Consider the following 20,620-nt stretch of genomic DNA (forward strand, 5'->3'; position numbering starts at 1 on the left):
GCGAGAAGGCACTATCAATAAACCAGGAAGCGGGCCTTCACCAGACACTGAATCAGCAGGCACCTTGATCTTGGACTTGCCCTCCTGTGAGAAATAAACATCTGTTGTGTATTTGTAAGCCAACCAGCTTAGGGTATTTTTGTTGTAGCAGCTGACTGGACTAAGCCTTGAGAAGCTGTAGCCATCAGGTTAGGAACGTAAGTGTATTAACAGAAATTCACAAGGAAGCAATGCCAACTGCCTATCTTTGAAGTCCTCCCAAAGCAGCGGCTGGCAGGCCCGGCTAGCCCTTTTCCTGGCAAGTTTCTCACCTGCTGAGAAAGGGGTCCTCCAGTGTCTGGGACACAAACACGCAAGATCCTCCACCTACCTGTTCTTTGACCTTGGGCAAGATACCTCACCTCACTGAGTCTCAATTTCCTCATGGGTAAAATGGGCATAACAACACATTTCTTACAGAACTGAATGAGAATTTAACACATAAAAAGCACTGGACAAGTATCAGAGGTTACACATAAACTGTGATCAATAATTATTTCGGGATGGTAGGCTTTAGCATATTTTTGTTTCCTTCAGATTAATCTTTTTTGAGTAGAGGCTATGTTTTTATTAGAGAGGAAGAAATAAAGAGGAAGAATGGAGAACTTTGATGAAAAGGGAACCTAAACTAAATTTAGCTTACAGAGAAGGTTAAATGTTCATTTAATTCTTGCTTTCTTGGGGGAAGAGAGGGGTGGGGAACTGGTTGGGGGAGGGGCTCTGTATGACCTGGCCAAAAGTAATTTGATCCATAAGACAATTTGATAAAAAGGAATGTTTTTTAACACTTGATTGTATCTTTAGCACCTCTGGCCTATCTCAGAAGCTGAAGTGTTATCTTCTAATGTTTTGTTTGCTTTTAATTAATTTCTGGCCAAATACCCTGTTCTCTGATAAATGTAAAAGTTAAAAAAAAAAATCATGCAACTTAAATGTCAAACGATGGAAAACTGCAAAACCCTAAATACAATTTATTTCTATGCACGGCAATAAAAGTACAAGTAAACCAATGATGCAGGTATCATCAGCTTAAGATGAATAATAAACATTTTAAATAAAAAGAACACCTCCCACATCTTAGATCCTTGCCTTTTATAAATTCTTTTATTTTTCCCCCAATACATTTTTAATTATAGAAGACATTTAAAATATGGAAAAGCAGAACACAAATATCATCTTCAATCCAGAATAAACAAAATGTTGACCTATTTCTCTATATGTCATATTTTAGGTATTTGTAAACAGTACCTTCCCTCAAAAAAAAAAATCACGATAATACTGTGACTACTGTTTCATATTCTACCATTAACAAACTATTATTATTAGGGTTAGCTGAAAAATGATCAGCGGAAAACCAACAAAATAAAAGCAGAGAGTATCTGCATTGCGTGCAAGGACTCACATGCGAGGGAGGGGGCAAAAAAAGGTGTCAAAGCTAAGAGGAAATGCTGCAAGGGTCACAAAACTACTGCTAGGCTACATCAATAGCTGAAAACATAGTGAATGGAGAACTTTGATAGTCACTTCAACCAAAAACGCTCTTAAATTTTCTCTTGTCTTAACAACTTGCCTTTGGCCAAATCACATGGTATTTTCTTTTGAGGTGGATTTCCTAATCATTTTAACATTTTTATAGTGTCAAAATAAAAGAAGGGGATTAAAAATTAAAAGAAACCACAGATCACAAGAGAGAAACTTCCTGTCAGATGGTGATAAGATAAAGTAATGGGTTATTAGGCAAAGTTGTTGAGTCAATCATGAATTGCCTCTCTGCTCCTGAAGATTTTAATAAGGGAAGAGTTGTTCATTTGCCTAAAGGCAGCAGGCTGGACCAGATAATTATTTAAGGTCCCCTCCCATTCTCTGATTCTGTACCTGAACAATCTCAGAGAGGAAACGCTCACCTTTAACTGAGCTCCCACATGGATATAGTTGTAGGATGAAAGGGATTTCTGGAGATGCAGAGAGCGGAGCATCTGTTCGGAACCTCCTTGGAGTAGCTGAAAAATAACATAAAGTAAATGAGCCAAACACATACTATATCAAATATTCCAGATGCTCTGACCATGGCAATCGAGCTTTTATTCATTTTCTGGGCTTCATTTACTGAGGTCCTCCTGTTTCTGGTTTTGAAGTTTTCTTTTGTTTCTTTTTTCTTTTTTTTCTTTCTTTTTTACCTACTAAAGGTAAACGGCTTCAGTAGTTATCAGTCATGGAGAATGTTATATGATCATGAAGAAAATAACTTTAAAAGTCTTAGGGCTTTCACAACAAAACTGGCATAAGAGGTTTTTCCTATAGTCATTTGTAAAACAGGAGCCCAGGATCTATGCTGGTTACTTGCTTAGCAGCCTCAATACCCAGACAGGTTGGAGTTGTGTTTGAGAATTCAGAAAAAATCAATATTGCCGTGGAAGTAAGAGGTACCAGAGTCATAGGCTGAATCACAATGAAAAAAACCCAGCTTTTCCTCATCCATCTCTGGGTCTCAGGCAAGGAGGACAATTAGATAACTGAAAGTTTACACGTGGAAATCAATCTTAGTGATTTATAATTTTATTTTATAAAAATCCACGATAGTATTGTTTAATTTGGTCACCCAGCTTATTTATAAGCACTGGTTTATATTATAATGGGCTCTAAAAAAGTATAATAATGTATCAGACTCGTTTTTTCAGTAGAAAGTCTTGCCAACAGGAGGGCTAGTGTAAAAGATTCTGTCTTAGGCATTAAGAGCATTCCCAAAAGAGGTATTCATAGTTTTTTTGTTTTGTTCCCCCCCCCCCCCCTAAGCAATCACAGCTTTGATGGAATAAAGACAATAATTCTCTTGAATCTAAATTCATTTTTTAAGTACTCATATCACTTTATAGTCTCCCAGAGCAAAATAAACTGAGTTTGTGCTCCTACCTCTAAGTTCCCAAATTGAACAGCTTCAATTTAAAATAAAACAAAATTAATTTAACACATTCAGGATGTCCCATTTCAAAAAGCTTTTACACATCACTTAACTGTTAGCTACACTGCAAAGAGATGCAGGTGCTGCTCAACCAAGGCAGTCGTCTGGCTGGTTACCCACCTGGCAGCTCTTTGTCACGCTAATCAAATCTCTGGGGAAGCAAATGGGGTAGGATGTGTGCATGGGTGTGCTGTGTCATGGGCCAATGGAGGCACAGGACAGGGGAGAACCCCAACATACACTGAGCAAATGATCCATTATCTGCACCACAGATTACTAACCTGATAGAAAGAATGAAAGCTCCTTTCTCCTGGCTGTTGCACAATCACTCGAGACTAGGAAACAAACAAATTAAAATGGTTAATTTGAGAATGTGCCCCTAAAACCAAACAGGAGCCACCCCCTTGGAGAGTCCTGTATCAACCGTGTGGGTAAATGTCCCGAGGACCCCATGGGCAGTACCCATCGAACGAGGTCTCCTTTGTGGGGTTTTCTGTGCAATTTTTTGTTAATTCTTTTTATTGCTTGAAACAGAGTTCTTGACCCTAAAGATGATTTTTTTTTTTTTAAAGGGAGGAAAAATGGGAAGTAGAGAGAATAGGAAGGAGCAATTAGGGATGAATAGTCTCAATATTCCCTTCTGCAGAGCAATGCCTTATATTATGTAATAGAATCAGTTGAGTAAGAACAGTCTACAGAGACCCCTGCCTGACACGGTTCCCAAAAGACTGCTAAGAAGAGGCTGCTACTATGAACATGTATGTTCATTCACAGGAGAACCCTTGACCCAATATGTATGTGAAGTGAAGCCATGAAACATTTGGAAAAACCCTGATAACACCTGGCATTTCCTGTCCTTTTAAAACTGCCTCTGATAGAAACACATAATTTCCTTACTAGTCTAACTTCAACTTAACAAAAATGGACTATGCTGCATTGTACTGCCATAAAGAGTGCTACAAATAGAAACAAGAAGAAACTGAGATTTCAAATTAATTGGATGTAAAACACATGGAAGTAGGAAAGCAATATGTTGTATACCTTAAACCTATACCATGCTATATGGCAGTTATATCTCAATTTAAAAGAGTATGGACATAATTGTTTGAAAAGAGTGTCGTTCAGAGAATGAACACAATAATTCTTCTGCAATGCATTAAAAACAAACAAACAAACAACCCCGCCCCCCCAAAAAAAGATATGGGAGGTGGTGATATATAAAAAGGGTAGATATGATTAGTCCTAGATTGGTGTTGGGTTAAAACTTACCCAGAAATAGGCACACACTTTCTGACAACCCCCACCCCGCCCACACACACATCTAAATCTTTACCTACAAAATCTGTAACTTTGTTGAACTTCCTATTGTACATGCTAATAAAAGAACATGAAAGGAAGCTATTTTGTCACAGGAAGCTAACTGAGGAGCAGAAAGAGAGGGAGAATTAGATTAAAAGCTACTTTGAAGCAGTTAAAGAAATTCTATAACCAGGTTTATAAAAACAACCTTCAGCACTTATAAATATTACCCCTGGAGGCCAAGCACATTTTACCTTCTCGAGTAAGTAGTTACTGATATGTCCGCCAATAGGGTCTCCCTTGAAATCGAAGTTGATATCCATGTATTTCCCAAACCTGCTTGAGTTGTCATTACGGTTGGTTTTGGCATTTCCAAAAGCTTCCAAGACACAGTTGGACTTAAGCAGCATATTCTTCACCCTTGAACATAGACAAATCAAAGTCATTATAAAAAGTTTTAAAGGCTGGGCCTTAAAAACAAACAAACTAGACTTCACTAAAAGGCATGCAAATATTTATACAAAGATGTTTACTACAGCACTGTTTGCTACACAGTATACACGCCTGCCCCACAAACACAACCTAAATGTCTATCAATAGGGATGAATAGAAACAAATTAGTTTCCCAGTATAACATATACTGATATAGAAAAATATCCAGAATATATTAATGAATGAGAAGTTAAGTTGCAATATAATAGGTATTGCAGGATCTGTGTTTGTGTGTGTGTGTGTGTACACATATGTGAGTGAATGTGCTCATGCACATGTGTTAGAAAATGCTTAAAACAAATCTAGAGGAAATCGTACACTTCACTATGGTTCCCTAGGCTGATGAGGTAGATAGAGTGGGATTTCAGGGAATGTTCACCTTCAACGTCATGCTGTCATTTTTAGTTTTTCTTTTAAATAAACATGCTTTATTTACATAAAGAATAATCTTAAAACAGTGTGCTCTGAAAAGAAAGGGTGAAACAGAAAATGATACAATTTCTAAAAGTACTTGCTCATAAAGCCTAGAACTGTGAAATTAATTGCACTTACTTATATACCATCAGTATGGTCTTTATTATTTTAGAAGTTGTTCATTGTTTCATTTGAAGCTCTGTGGCATCTCTCTTGTATCAGTTAATTCATTTTTAAAAATATATATACTTTTATTGATTTCAGAGAGGAAAGGAGAGGGAGAGAGAGATAGAAACATTAATGATGAGAGATAACCCTTGACTGGCTGCCTCCTGCACAACCTCTACTGGGGATCGAGCCTGCAACCCAAGCATGTGCCCTGACTGGGAATCAAACTGTAACCTCCTGGTTCATAGGCTGATGTTCAACCACTGACCCAAGCTGGCTGGGCAGTTAATTCATTTTTTAATGATCATTATCCTTCCATTCTACAGAGCAGTCTCTCCTGACAGACATATTTTAACTTCATGCTATTATTATGTCTTTTTTATTTCACAGACAGAATTCTTCTCATATGCACATACCTGCAGGAATAACTGGCACAACTGGGGAAGGAAGGCCCTGGCTGGCAGCCAGAAGGCCCTGATCAGCCCTGATCGCCAGCCAGGCCTAGGGATCCTACCTGTGCACTGGACCTCTAGTATGCCATATTCCACTACACCAACTGGGTTTGGACATAAAATCAATTTTGTTCATAGCCAGTTATTCTCCTGAGCTCTTAAGAAAAATTTAAAAACTTACTCATATTTTTGTCTTATTTAAATTGCAAAGCCAGAATGAGAAGTGGGAAATGTCACAATGAATAAAAACATATCTTCTGACTTGATCATCCAGCCCAATTACAACAAAAAGAAGAAAGCCTACATCGGGTAGTGTACTCTAAATTCTCTTCTCTCAGCATCCCTTTTTTCTATTCATAAAATTGAAGATGGAGATATGTATATGGAGTGGTGCTCTACAGTGAGGGAATATTGAGTTTCAAAGTAGCAACTCTGAAAAATCCTTTTTTCTCTTCAAAAAGTCCACACCACTTTTCAAAGTTGAGTCATGTTGCTTTATAGCCACATTTCTTTTTTTCTTTTAAAATAAATGCATCTAGCTCTGGCCAGTGTGGCTCAGTTGGTTGGGCGTGGCCCCAATCACCACAGGATCGCTTTGATTCCCGGGTGGGGCACATGACCAGGTTGTGGGTTTGATCCCTGTTGGGGTACATACAGGAGGCAACTGATCGCTGTTTCTCACATCAATGTCCCTCTCTCTCACTCCCTCTCCTTTCTTCTCTAAAATAAAATAAAATAAAAAACACCATATTTTTATTTTTTAAAACAAACAAAAACTAAATAAAAAACCCATCCATTCATTCCTTACACATGTATAACGTAAATACTATGTGCCAGACATGATGCTAACAATGGGCCCAGACTGTGCCCGGGGGCTCTATTACTCATCTTGCAGTGACTGGCAGTCTGGGGTGGCTGAAACCCTTTCAGAAAATGAATCATACATAGAATGTCTACATTCAAGAGTTCTAGTTGTAATAATGATGGCATGGATCTGCCTTCCAGAGCCCCCTGCACGCTCAGGAACCTAGGGCTTCTCAGAACATCACTTTAAAAAGACATAGAAATAGAAAGAACAAGAAAACCTGTGAGCATTTGCACCATAAAAACGGCCAGTGTGAATTATAATGTCTTTGCTGACCACATACAACCATTAAGGAAGCAGTTATAAACTAAAAAAGAGACACTTTCATCTGTTTCAGAATAATCTTATTTACCTTTATGTAAAGCCTATATCGCAATAGTCAGCTTTTTTTTTCCTATTAAAAACCGATACAGAACCCAGCTGGCATGGCTCAGTGGTTGAGTGTCGACCTAAGAATCAGGAGGTCACAGTATGATTCCCTATCAGGGTACATGCCCTAGTTGCAGGCTTGATCCCCAGTAGGGGGTGTGCAGGAGGCAGCCAATCAATAATTCTCTCTTGTCGTTGATGTTTCTCTCTCTCTCCCTCTCCAAAATCAATAATATGTTTAAAAATTATACAAATATAGATAGAGAGTGATATAAAAAAGAGTAGAGACAGCATGCGATAGGAGAATCAAAGCAGTTTATCATCAATAAATGGTTGCTACATACCAGAGTTTAGGTCTAGCCGATTCTATGTAGAAAGTAAAAGTCTAATAAGAATTTCTCCCCGTTAGGGGGTCGCCCTTACCTTTCGATCTCGGCTCTCTGGCTGGGATTGGTGATGGCCGCAATGTACTGCATGATGTACTTACTGGCTTCGGTTTTACCAGCTCCACTCTCCCCTGGAGGGAAAATTATGCCAGGCTTAAGCAAGCTCATTTTTAATGGGATAATTTAAAATTGTGGTGTTAGTTATTTAAAATCCCTATGTTTCACTGTTTGCCTTTTTTTTTTTTTTTTTTAGTTTTGTCATCCTGTCTTGATGTGGTATTGGTTGTAGCCATGTTGAAAAAAAAATAAGACTATTTGTAGAAGTGAAGTAACAAATAGATTACAAATCAAGATGTATTTAGTGTAAAAAAAAAAAAATCGTGAGCTAAAATGTGATAAAATAATTCCTTAGACTAGTCTTAGCCCTTTGCAGTGATTCTTGTCTCTTGGAAAATCACTTTGCAGGGATTCAAACAGTAGCCACAGCTAAATAAATATTACCTTTTTTCTATAACAGTATTTCCTTTCATCTTACTGGGGACAAAATAATTCTTTCAGAAAATGAAAATTAGAGCAATTTTGGTAAAACAACAACAACAACAACAAAACAGGCAGCAAGCAAGCTTCAGACACATGGTATCACTGAAAAACATGACAACTGATAAAAGGGGGGAGAAAAGGTCAATTTTTAATTACCTACCCCCAATTTTTAAATGTTTATGCCTCTGTCCCCCAAATTCTACCTGTAGAAATTTATACAGTGGAAATAATAAAATAGTAATATAGTAATAATCATCATACTTTTCAAAAGGCTTTTTGCTGGCTATATATCATATCTACAATCATAGTGGAAGACGGGAAATAAACTAGGATTCGGTAGACTACTACACAATTGTCAGAGAATGCACTCTTTCTATAGTACTCTAATGAAAAGATGTCCATTATATATTGTTAAGTGAAATGTATTAATAGCAGCTATCACATAATTCTATAATTGTGCATTTACAACATACTTATATATGCATGTGTAACTCTACATATTTGTACGTGAAAGGAAAGGTATAAAAGGATAAACACTAGTTATTGTTCACAGTGTTACGGCTTGAAATTATTCTTTTTTTGGGGGGTTGGGGAGATATTCTTTTTTAAAAAAATATATTTTATTGATTTTTTTTTTACAGAGAGGAAGGAAGAGGGATAGAGAGCTAGAAACGTCGATGAGAGAGAAACATCAACCAGCCGCCTCTTGCACATCCCCCACCGGGGATGTGCCCGAAACCAATGTACATGCCCTTGACCGGAATCGAACCTGGGACCCTTCAGTCCACAGACCGACGCTCTAGCCACTGAGCCAAACCGGCTTCGGCTGGTTGGGGAGATATTCTAAGGGAAGGGACTTTTTGTGTTCACCTAATACAATCAAACAATACTGCTGAACATAGTTTATTTGCACAAAATGTAGTCTGACTGAACTCTTCTGACCCTAGATAGCCTCCTCTCTGAAGTAGAAACACAACTGCTTTACCTACCACTCAGAGCTGTTTCGATAATCAAAATGGAATAAAAATCATAAAAGTGTTTTTAAAAGTATAAAGCCACTCATGCAAAACGTGAGGTGCCATTAGCACCACAAGAAGTTTCCACAGTTTGGAGGAGGCCCTCCTGGGTCGGTGGGCAGGCATTTTCCTACATGAGATTCCTTGAAGAGCTCAGCTCCACTCCTTGGGCCTTTGGGGTCCGTCTCCCTCCTGTGGAGCACCCCCAGCTCTCTGAGCCCATTTCAGGGCCCCCTCAACACTAGCTCCCATTCACCCCTCAACACTAGTTCATTCTCTCATTCTTGGTCCAAGATTTCATTTTCTCGGTTTCACTCTGTCCCTACCTAAAGCAGTGGTCAGCAAACTGCGGCTCTCGAGCCGCATGCGGCTCTTTGGCCCCTTGAGTGCGGCTCTTCCACAAAATACCACGTGCAGGCGCGCACGTACAGTGCGATTGAAACTTTGTAGCCCATGAGCTGAAGTTGGTTTTCAGCTCTCAAAAGAAATTTCAATTGTTGTACTGTTGATATTTGGCTCTGCTGATTAATGAGTTTGCCGACTACTGACCTAAAGTAACTTTTGTTAAGATTTGTCCAGTATTTTTATGTGTTTGAGATGGAAGGAATTACCTTGGCAACTCAGTCTACAAAACTGTCTAGAGGTCCATCCAAACGTAACATGTATTTTGTAAATGAACCAAGACTAGCATGCGGTCGGAAATCATATAAATAATTTAGTATGTTCATCACATTTTTTTCCTTCTAAAAATTGCTTACGTTTCTAACTTCAAAAAAAGATCTGATGAAACATTTGGATCCTTGAGTACCAAACAAGGGAAATACAGTCTAACCTTGGCAGTACAGGGGACCCCTTCCCTAAAATACCTGATATCACAATACAAGTGTCTTTGGATCGCCTCTTCATGGCCTTGTAGGCAGCATCGGCAATAGCAAACAGGTGCGGTGGCCTCTCGTACAGCTCCCGTCCTTTATACTGCTCAATCGTCTCCTTCCCATAGATGTTCAGCGACTTGTAGGGATTTACGGAAACGACAACTTCTCCAATGAATGTGTAGATGCGCCCCTTTTCAAACCTGTGCATAAGTAATAAAAGAAAAGGAAGACAAAGCTGTGGTTACACAGAGATGCTACTTCTTTTTTCTGTGAGTTTCTTCTCTCCAAGAAAACCCAAATGCCACAGGCACACAGTTTGTGACCTGCCATCTCCTTGGTTCTGAGTTTACAGTTTCGATATGACCGTTGGAGGCTGGGCTGAGATGCTGCTGCTGGGAAGGCCCAGGAGGGGGCAGAAGCCAAGAAAGAATTTCATTCGGTGGGGGGCGGGGGATTCCCAGTTTCCAAAATAGAGAAGGCACAGTAAGAAGAGGGGGTGGGGGTGGGGGGGGAGACACACAGTTGAAGACAACCTAAGAGTTCTAGGAAGAAAAATTAAGTTAAACCAGGTCTTGCATAAACTGAACCAGATTTTCAATGATACAGAAAAAGGTCCAACTACATGTATTTCTTTTCCCTCTTGAAACCCCACTCAAATGTCAGAAAAGGGATAAAAACAGTGAATCCATAACAGAAAGGATGGCAGAGGAGATGATTCTGGCATAAGTCAAATCCAATTTTTGAACGACTGCCTAAAATCCCATCGGGTAGACAGGTCATTATTTATTTAACCATCCCCCTTCCTTCCTGCTATTTTGAGTAACACCGTAGAAAACACTCTTGACACAAAACCTTACAAATCAGCCCTAGCTGGTTTGGCTCAGTGGATAGAGTGTCAGCCTGTAGATTGAAGGGTCCTGGGTTCGATTCTGATCAAGGGCACATGCCTGGGTTGTAGGCTCCATCCCTAGTAGGGGGAGTGCAGGAGGCAGCCAATCAATGATTCTCTCTCATCATTGTTGCTTCTATCTCTCTCTCCCTCTCCCTTCCTCTCTGAAATCATATTAAAAAACAAACAAAAAACCTTACGAATTTCTATGGGACAGATCACCAGAATGGGATAACTAGTTGTAAGGTATATGGATTTTAAGAAGTTTTTATAATATGATCCCACCTTCCTATATAATAAAAGCATAGTATGCAAAAATGTCCCCCCTCAATGGGGAGGTGTCCTGGAGTTCGACCAGGGGGCAGGGCTGGCTGGGAAAAGGGAGGGAGGCCCTGGCTGGTAGCTGGCAGGTGCTAGGGACCCTACCAGCAAATGAATTTCGTGCACTGGACCTCTAGTTTTACCATGAAAGGCTAAAAAGCCACCCCATATATGATGGTTACATGTAAATGCACATAGATATATTTTATACATGATTACACAAGCATGGGAAAGTGGAAGACTGCATGCTATGTCTTTTGTATCCTTTATTTCAGGGGTCGCCAACTGGTAGTCAGAAAGGTTGGTGACCGCTGCTTTATACATATGATAGGGTAAGGAGGAGGAAGGCCACGTGGGCAGTTGGAAGGAAGCAATAGGAACAAAGAAGTGAAAAGAGTGAAAAACAAAAACCAATGCCTACATTTCTTTGTAAATATATGTGCCTATATGTACAAAGAAAAAAATTTTAAATTTAAGAAAACCCAGCCATAGTCACTATGTACCTATCAACCCACACATATAAACATATATGAGCCAGCGCTAGGCCGACACCCACATGGACAATTGGTTGCCACCATCCCACTCCACCTGCTGAGAGCCACAGGCAGACACACGGGTCACTTCCGAGAGCAGCATGCAGGGAGCGCTGCAGGGCCCGAACGCTGACCTGGATAGCAGCCGTGTCTCCAACACGCTTGCTGTGGGGCCAGTGCAGCAAGGCAAGAACTAACTAAGCCTTGGGACCACGAGGCCAAAAAGTACCTTCAACTTCCTTTGCAGGGCAGCGAAGGCTGTGGCTATGGCTATAATTAGGAGTGGAAACAAACAGATGTTGATAATGTCGACAGAAAATCAAAACCAAGATGTTTATCAAGTGGTGGGTGTATATTTAAATAGGAGCTATGAGCCAGCCAGGGTTTTCTGTGCCTTTTTCTGCAGTGGTTTTCCTGTGCGTGCACTGACTGTGAGCACGTTTAAGGGTGGCTGCAAGCCCCCTGCATCTGGGCCTGAATGCTCACACTGCACACTTAGTAACCAAGAGACCTGGGGAGAGCCACTTCGCCTCCAGGTGTTCTAGCTTCTTCATCTGTGAGATGGCGATAATTACACCCCTCGCCCCTTGGCATTGTGCAAGGACTTTAAAAAAGAGGCAATTAATTTTATGTTCCCAATTATGCTATGCAGGAAGGAGATTTTTAATAAATGCTTTCGTTTTATTATCATTGCTACTTAAATCACAGCGATCCCTGCCACACAAGGAATTAATTCGGCGATCATAAATCGCTTGCGCCAGTAAACTAGTGCTAGTCACAAGCAAAATGTCCACACAGCTCATGTTCAAAGACACACAAAAGTAATATAAAGCGAAGGCTCACTACCCAGCCTTTCTAGCTTAACCTTCAAATTTGCATGACATGCTCAACAGCTGTCTTCAAGGATAAGAATTTTTTTAAAAAAACAACAGGATTCTTTTAGCTTTACAAAACACTGTCCACACAGGAAAAAAGTAAGAAAGGGAAGGGAAGGGAAGGGAAGGGAAGGGAAGGGAAGGGAAGGGAAGGGAAGGGAAGGGAAGGGAAGGGAAGGGAAGGGAAGGGAAGGGAAAGGAAGGGAAGGAAAAGAAAGGAAAGGAAAGGAAAGGAAAGGAAAGGAAAGGAAAGGAAAGGAAAGGAAAGGAAAGGAAAGGAAGAGAGAGAGAGTGAGAGAGAGAGGAGAAGAAGGAGGAGGAGGAGGAGAAGGAAAAAAAGGAAGAGGAGGAGGAGAAGGAGGAAAAGAGAGAAGGATACTAGAAAAAATTACCTCATAAGCCTGGAACTTGATGACTAAGAGGCACAGCAAATAACACATGAGATTAGAATGTTCTAAGAGTCCAGGTCTGTCTAATCATGTACTTTCTCCAAAATTCATTTTATTTCAAATTAAATGATTTTGTTCATCAAAAGTTCCAGGTGACATTGAAAACACACGAACAGAACGACCACAGGCATAATTATTAGCTTGGAGAAGAGAGTCAAAGGTTCATCCAAATACGATATTAAATACAATGTTTCAGTCCCTTACAAAACATCCCAGGCTGATTTGAAACCATGGTTATCAAAGACGAAATTTTAATTTGCTTAGGCTGAAATCCACCGCTAGAGGGTACCAGCAGACACATGAACACCAATCCAAGATTTCAATTCGCTCTGGAAAGCCTTGGGAGATGAAGTCAGCTTCCCGGAGGTAATGTGGTCACCTGCCTAGCTTGCTTACAGGGGGAAATGCTGAAAGGACCCCAGATGACATGTGAGAAGATGCCACCTCTTATAAGAGATCAAGATCAACCAGACACTGGGGCCTGCCTCTGGGAATTAAGAAAAGAAAAAGCACAGGGAAGTACTGCCAATAGATAATAACAGTAGAGTGTGCAAGGTAAGATAATGAAAGCATGACCTGCCAGGGCCAACATGACCGCGACACACCCCTTTCAAGGAGGATCCCTAAAGAGAAGCATGTGAATGAACTCCACAGCAGAGTACAAGGCCTTTTGTGTTCCGGCCTCAGGTTGTCTTCGGTGACTCTCCTAATTACCCATCAACATCTCCCCATCTCCTCCAAGTCTGTATTGTCTATTCAAGATCCACTTTCTCTACCAGCTCACCTCCACTTTAATGAGCTGCTTACAGTTCCCACGAGCACCATGAGCACCATGACTTCATGGTTTGCTCCTGGGGTTCATTCTGTCATTTCCCCACCTGGTCTCTTCTTCCCCCAGCTGTTTTGCAGGTTCTCACTTCTTCAAAAGCCTCCACATCAGCTCTTCTAAGCTAAGAAGCCCGTCTTGATACCCCATCTCAACCACCAGGATGACGGTATTTGCTCTGTTCAGACATTTTCTTTAGAATTTCCCAAAGAGTTCACATAAGCTTACAGCAGCCACCGATGTTGAAAGCTAAATTTCTTTAAGAAGTTCAAAACTATTTATTGAATGGGCCAGCTGTTTTCCACAGGCTTCTGAATGAAAAACAACGAGGTTCCAAAAAGGCTTTGAATTAATGAGCGGCAATGGAGAAAATGTAAGAATGCCTCCGGAGAAGGACTACAGTCTTTTTGTACAAGGATTTGGAAACATTTATTTAAACGACAGCAGCGAAGGACTCCATTTCCAGGAGTAAAGAGAGCACTGACAGCCCAGGGTGTGGCCTGGCCACGGAGAAATGTGAACAATCTGCAGTGGACACTCGTGACCGGCCTCTAGTACAGAGCAGGGAGCTGTATGACACTTCGGGACATTTTTGGAGAACTAACAAAAACAGGGTGTTCCCTATAATATGTACACACACTGTAACAGCTGAGGGCTCAATTTTGAAAAGGGAATATATTTTAATAAACGCTGCTTTTATAATTCTTCAAAATGTGTGTATACATTTTTGCGGGACTCCGTGTATATGAGGTTGGCTGGTAGCTCTTAACGTTGCTGAACAAAATGGTGGATGTAATGGATGAGGTTGGGGGACTCAAATCCCCAGCTCCAGTGCCACAAAATGACCTGAAAGCGTTTGCGGGTGCCCTGAAGGAGAGAGCATGGACTCTCATCTGGGGCTGAGATCCCCGGCGAGCACAGCGCTTCCTGTTGGGCTGTAGTGAGAAGGACACAGCAATTACTGCTGTGGTGTTTACCCAACAGCATAGAACCTGAGTCCAATCAGGAGGAAACCTGAGACAAACCTTCACTGAGGTACATGCTACAAAATCACTGAATAGTTTTGCAGTCAAGAAAACAGAGAAAGGCTGAATAATATTCCCGATTGTAAGAAGTCAGAGACATAACTGCTAAGCGCAAGGCCCACTCCAAGAAAGTTTCTTGTGGTATTCTTGCCAATTTTTCAGTACACTTGAAATTATATCAGAATAAAAGTTGTTCATAAAAATCCAATTTCCAAGCTTCTTTACAAGTAAGATTAAAATTTTATTGATCTTGAATAGACAATACAGACTTAGCAATAGATTCAAAAGATATAAATGAAGAGCTAGCGACAAATGTTTCACCATTTTCCACAGCTTCCCTCATCACTTTCCTGTGAACTCTTCTAGAAATAGTTTATTCACACACACAAATGTACACCTATGAGTTTTTTTGTTTTTTTTTTTACACAAGTGACCCTTTTCTCTAATTAAAATAGATATCTAGGTTTAAAATGTATGTATTTTTTATTTCATGTAAATAGAGAAGAGTTTCATTTTTTATGCCTGCAATAGTATTTCTATTCATATCATATAATATAACCAATCCTTAATGGATGATCATTTAGGCTGCAAACAATGTTTTGGTACTAGGAACAATGCAACTAAAATATAATGGCACATATTTTTTTTTTAAAATATATTTTATTGATTTTTTACAGAGAGGAAGGGAGAGAGATAGAGAGCTAGAAACGTCGATGAGAAACATCCACCAGCTGCCTCTTGCACACCCCCTACTGGGGATGTGCCTGCAGCCAACGTACATGCCCCTGACCGGAATCGAACCTGGGACCTTTCAGTCCGCAGACCGACGCTCTACCACTGAGCCAAACCGGTTTCGGCGCACATATTCTTTATATATGTATATATATATGTATATGTATATGTATATGTATATGTATATGTATATGTATATGTATATGTATATGTATATGTATATCTGTAGTACACATTTTGACACTTAAAGCTTCAAAGAGTATGTGTAACTTACACTTAGGGATGACTGTCATTCTCCAAAGAGGTTGCCGCAATTGAAACTTCCACCGATGACGAGTGAGTTTCTGTTTCCTGGGTGTGGGTTTTTTAGCCAACGCTGCTGGCCCGTGTCGAAAGGGCACCCTTTATTGCAGTTTTACTTTCAAAGTACACAGAACTTTGACCCTTCTCTTTCCCGAGGCACCGGACTTTTGCAACGTTCATGAGCAAACTGCCAAGTTTGAATTCGATTCAGTTCACCTTCCCAGGTTCTTAGACGAGGATCTCTGCCAAGGGTGAAAGCATCGTGCTTCTACTGCTTCTGGCAGAGTCATGGTCTCCACGCGACGGACTCCACCTGCTTTACCCCCCTTGTTACACTGCACGTTCCCGAGCTGGGCAGGGCCTGTGTGTCAGAGGGATTATGAGCGTTCTGTCCCACAGCCCGCGGCGCCGGGTTTGAATCCTGGCTCTGCTAGTTACCGACTGTGTATATTCATAAACATCTGAGTAACTAACAAGTGCCAGGCACCAGGCCAAGAGCCCGAGTTACAGAGAATAAATTGCATTATTGTACTCAAAGGTCTGCATAAACAGTGTCATGTAGTTCAAATTTCACATGATAGATGGTTTAAAATTTACATATTTTTTATTTATCGTTCTCCTCTTACACCCATGCATGTTTCCCCTCCCTTCTTCCCCCCCCCCCCTCTCTCTCTCTCTCTCACACACACACACACACACACACACACACACACCCACACACACACCACTGCACTGTTTCGGAAAAGATAACAACAAAGATAGAAAGGATGCTATGGAATCTTAAGAGAAAGGATACCTCACCCAGCTTTAGAAGGGGGAGGGTTGGTTCAAAGCTGGCATCCTAAAATAGAAGCTCCTTGACATCGGAACTAGTTCTGTGATTACACAGACTCCATTTAGGCAGCTCTAGGCACTCCTCAGCTTCCACCGCCTTAAGAACTCCAAAAGAGGACACTTTATTTTGACTTTTTAAAATTATTATTATTATTAATATACTGAATCTAGGAAGAGAATGCTGGGGAAACACCCTCCCTGTCCCCCAGTGGAGCACATGGGGATCCCTGGTCCCTCCCAGCAGGGGACAGAAAGGGAGCCTTAACAAGTGCCCCTCACCCCCTGACTGGAGTCAGCACTAACCAGCTCTATGACTGTGTGTATGTTACTTAACTTTTCTGGGTCCCCCCTTCTCTCTTTTTTAGACTTATTTCTCAATCACAATGGACGCGCAATGTTCTGTTAGTGTCAGGTGTACCACCTTCTGTGCCCACTCTCTTCACCAGCAGGGCGGGAGGGGCAGTGACCTCACAGCACCGTCATAAGAAATGAGATGCCCCACACGCTGGAACGCTCAGCACACTCCGGGTGATGGTAAGAGGGCTGTCTGAACCAAGTGCTGTCCTCATTCTGAGCAATCCTGCGGGCTGTCTGAACGGCGGGAGGTCCCTGGTCCAGCGCACTGCCTCTGGGCTGTGTTGTTTGTCCTCACAGCAAGGGTGGCTTCTGTGATCACGATGAATCACGGGGCCGCTTGCATCATGTCAGGCAAGTGTTCTAGCAGTTCCTATGGACCCCCTGAAGCCAAAAGCCCCTCCCCAGGACACAGGAAACCAGTGAGGGCACTGGCGGTGGTTTCACTGACTTCCTGAGCTCAGGTCTTGGTTTCCTTCTCGAGACCAACATCTCTTCACGTGGGCAGCAGGAAAGGCATTAACCAGAACGCATGGTCAGCGGACGCCCGGCTGAAGGTAGTTTACGTTTGGTTTGTATGTTTGTAAATGGGGGGGGGAATGTATTTTTGGTAAATACATTTTAAGATAATGATTGGTTTTTCAAAACACATGTCTGTTATTTACTGAGGCATGCCTTGTGGAAACATGTTCACTCTAAATGTGTTGACTGCTGTCGTTCATTTTATTTGTGTTCATTTGTCCATTCATTCAATACCGAGCTGCTCGGGCCCATGTTCCAAGCCCTGTGTGTGCTGGGAGCCATGGGGAGAGGGGGAATAGGTAAGCACTGTCTCCGCCACAATGCAAGGTAACGAGAGGGTCAGACACTCAACAAGAGGCGAAGGGACATGCACCCCATGGTAGGGGGTCATGGTAGGGGGGGGAAGGGGGGAGTGGAAGGGGACCAGTGTCTGAGGAACCAGAGCAGGACAATGGGACTGCTCTGCAGCACAGACAACAAAATGTGTGCGGGGAGAGGGTGGAATGTGCATCAGGCCTTGCAGGGGTTTGGCCTTGATTCCAAGGGCCGAGTTGTTGTTTTTTTTATTATTGATTTCAGAGAGGAAGGGAGAGGGAGAGATAGAAAGATCAATGACGAGAAAGAATCATTGATTGGCTGCCTCCTGCGCGCCTCACGTTGGGGATTGAGCCCTCAACCCAGGCATGTGCCCTGACCAGGAATCGAACTGTGACCTCCTGGTTCATAGGTCTACACTCAACCACTGAACCACGCCAGCCAAACCAAGGGCAGTGTTTTAAGAACTGATCACAGTGGCTTTTTTGCAAGACCCCTCTGCCCACAGGGTGAGAAGGACAGAGTGCCCAGTGACAGAGCAGAAAGGAGGCTACATAGGCGTCAGTCCCAGGATGGGCAGGCTGTCTCATGAACTGGGTTGGAGCAGTGGAGATGGAGAAGAAAGCAGTGGCTTTAAGGGAGGGAGCAGAATTGATCAGCCTGGATAACTTGCAGGATGTGAGAGGTGAGAAAGAGGGCGTTGTCAGGGCTTCTCACAGGAGCCACAGAGCAGGCCACAGGGCTGTGTTCGGAGGAGAACAGGGGCAGGAGAAGAAGAGCAGACTTTTAGGAGGTGGCCATGGTTTGGACAGGCTGTGTTGAGTTGCAATTACTTGAGAGCTACCCAGTCAAGATGTCTTTCACTTTTCTTTCTCTCACAATTGAATGAAACCCGATCCCTTGGACACAAAAGGAGAACCACCCAGGACAGCAAACACAGGGAGGGAAACCAATAATAAGCACCAGGCAAGGCAGGCAAATTCTGCAGGGAGACTACATGCAACAGATACGCAAGAAAAGCGGTAGGACACATACCGGGTTTCTATTTTAAATTTTTTTAGTAACTAAACTGAATCATGTCAAGTCACTTGGTGACTCCACATTCCTATTGTAAGAAAATAGTAGATACAACACAACCTTTTCTCCTCTATGAAGACTCTGTACTACGGTCCTAGGCAATTTGGTTTAAAAAAACACACAAAAAAACAAATCCTATATAATAAAAGCCTAATATGCAAATCGACCAAACGGCAGAATGACCTGTGGAATGACCGGTAGCTATGACACGTACTGACCACCAGGGGGCAGAGGCACAACGCAGGAGCTGCCCCTAGCCTGCAGGCCCCAGGCCAGCCAAGGCGGGTGCCATCAGGGGGGGCCTCCCCAATCATTCTGCTGATCGCCCTGAAGAGGAAAGCAAACTGCATGGGGCGGGGCCAGCTAGTGAACAGGCTGACACCAGCCCCGATCATCCTGCCTGCCGGAGCGGGCGGCGCCAGGTCAGCCAAGGTTGCTGCCAATGGGGGATCCTGATCGCCCCGCCAGGCACTCCACAGATTGGCCCTGATCGCCAGCCAGGCCTAGGCACCCTATCCATGCATAAATTTTGTGCACTGGGCCTCTAATAAATAAATAAGAGGCTAGCTCTCAGAACACTGTCTAAATCATTCTCTTGACCATGAAAGATACTTTTACCAACTCATTCACTTGGCAAGAGGAAACAGAACATTTTATAGTAATATGTCATGAAAACGAGACAATCCTCAATGACACAAAGTAATCTGTCACGCGTGGCACAGCAAACCATGCCCACAGATAAGCAGGCCGGGTTGACATCTGTGAGCACGTGGCTTTTCAGGTTTTGTTGTTTTGTAGGCTGGAGTGCCTGAAAAGGGTCCAAATTTCAAGTCTGTCACTACAAGGGGAAGGATATTGGGAAATCTCACAGGGCACTCAGTCAGCCGATCACCTTACAAGGGACAGTCTCCACGTCTGCTGGTGTGAGGATGTTTCCACGCTGGGCAGAGGATCATCGTGAGGTCAGAGCACCTGCAACTAACTTCAGCCCAGGAAATCCTGAAATGGTTCGGCTTTGATCGTGCAAGAAAAGCTGTCTTTTCCATGAGGTTATGAAAGATTTATAGCATACCAAACCCATACCATGGCATGCAAATGGCTTTGACCATCTTTTTGCCACCCTACAGCATTTAAACACTGTTTAACTGACTGATCAATTTGGCTAAAATCCTAACCGAGGAAATGCAGGGATCAATGAACTGGACTGCAGGGAAGCCAGACACTAGAAGGGCCTGTGAGAGTCCTAAGGAACTACAGACCCTCAGACCAATAGACGGACATTTAAATACTCATATGCCATTAAAGCAAGTAGCAAACACACACACCACAAGCAAGATGTTATATAGTTTACACTGTCAGCCTATGACTAAATCACAACAGCATTATCGATCACCGAAACGCCGAGTGCTTAATAATGACAGACAGGAAGAGTTAGACCAAAACGTAAGAATGAAACTTTCCTATTAATAACAGGACGCTCTATTTTCTCTTCTGATGCACAAGTAATAATCTTCAATCTGGGGCTCAAGTTATACATTTATTCCTTCCCATCCATTTCATTTAAAAGAGGGTTTGTATTACAGTAACCGTTTGGCTAATAGGCATGCCTAGGAGAGTAGTTAACTGGAATTTGCCTTAACCAAGGAGTTAGCCTATCTATAAATCAACTAGTAGCCCTGCACATGAATCCA

General features: G+C 42.1%; 1 protein-coding gene across 3 annotated transcripts in view; it reads right to left on the reverse strand.

Moving 5' to 3' along the window:
• The window catches only part of MYO1D (myosin ID), a 259,333-nt gene that overhangs the window by 168,241 nt on the left and 70,472 nt on the right, over positions 1–20,620 (reverse strand). For all 3 annotated transcript variants that reach the window (XM_084862733.1, XM_084862732.1, XM_084862734.1), the window contains exons 2-6: positions 9,866–10,074; positions 7,481–7,574; positions 4,552–4,717; positions 3,280–3,333; positions 1,944–2,039 (exon numbers count right to left, since the gene is read on the reverse strand). In XM_084862733.1, the coding sequence (XP_084718859.1) occupies positions 1,944–2,039; positions 3,280–3,333; positions 4,552–4,717; positions 7,481–7,574; positions 9,866–10,074 (619 nt within the window). The remainder of the gene's footprint in view (positions 1–1,943; positions 2,040–3,279; positions 3,334–4,551; positions 4,718–7,480; positions 7,575–9,865; positions 10,075–20,620) is intronic.

This window comes from Pipistrellus hanaki, assembly GCF_964339955.1.
Source record: "Pipistrellus hanaki genome assembly, chromosome: 16".
Lineage (NCBI taxonomy): Eukaryota > Metazoa > Chordata > Mammalia > Chiroptera > Vespertilionidae > Pipistrellus > Pipistrellus hanaki.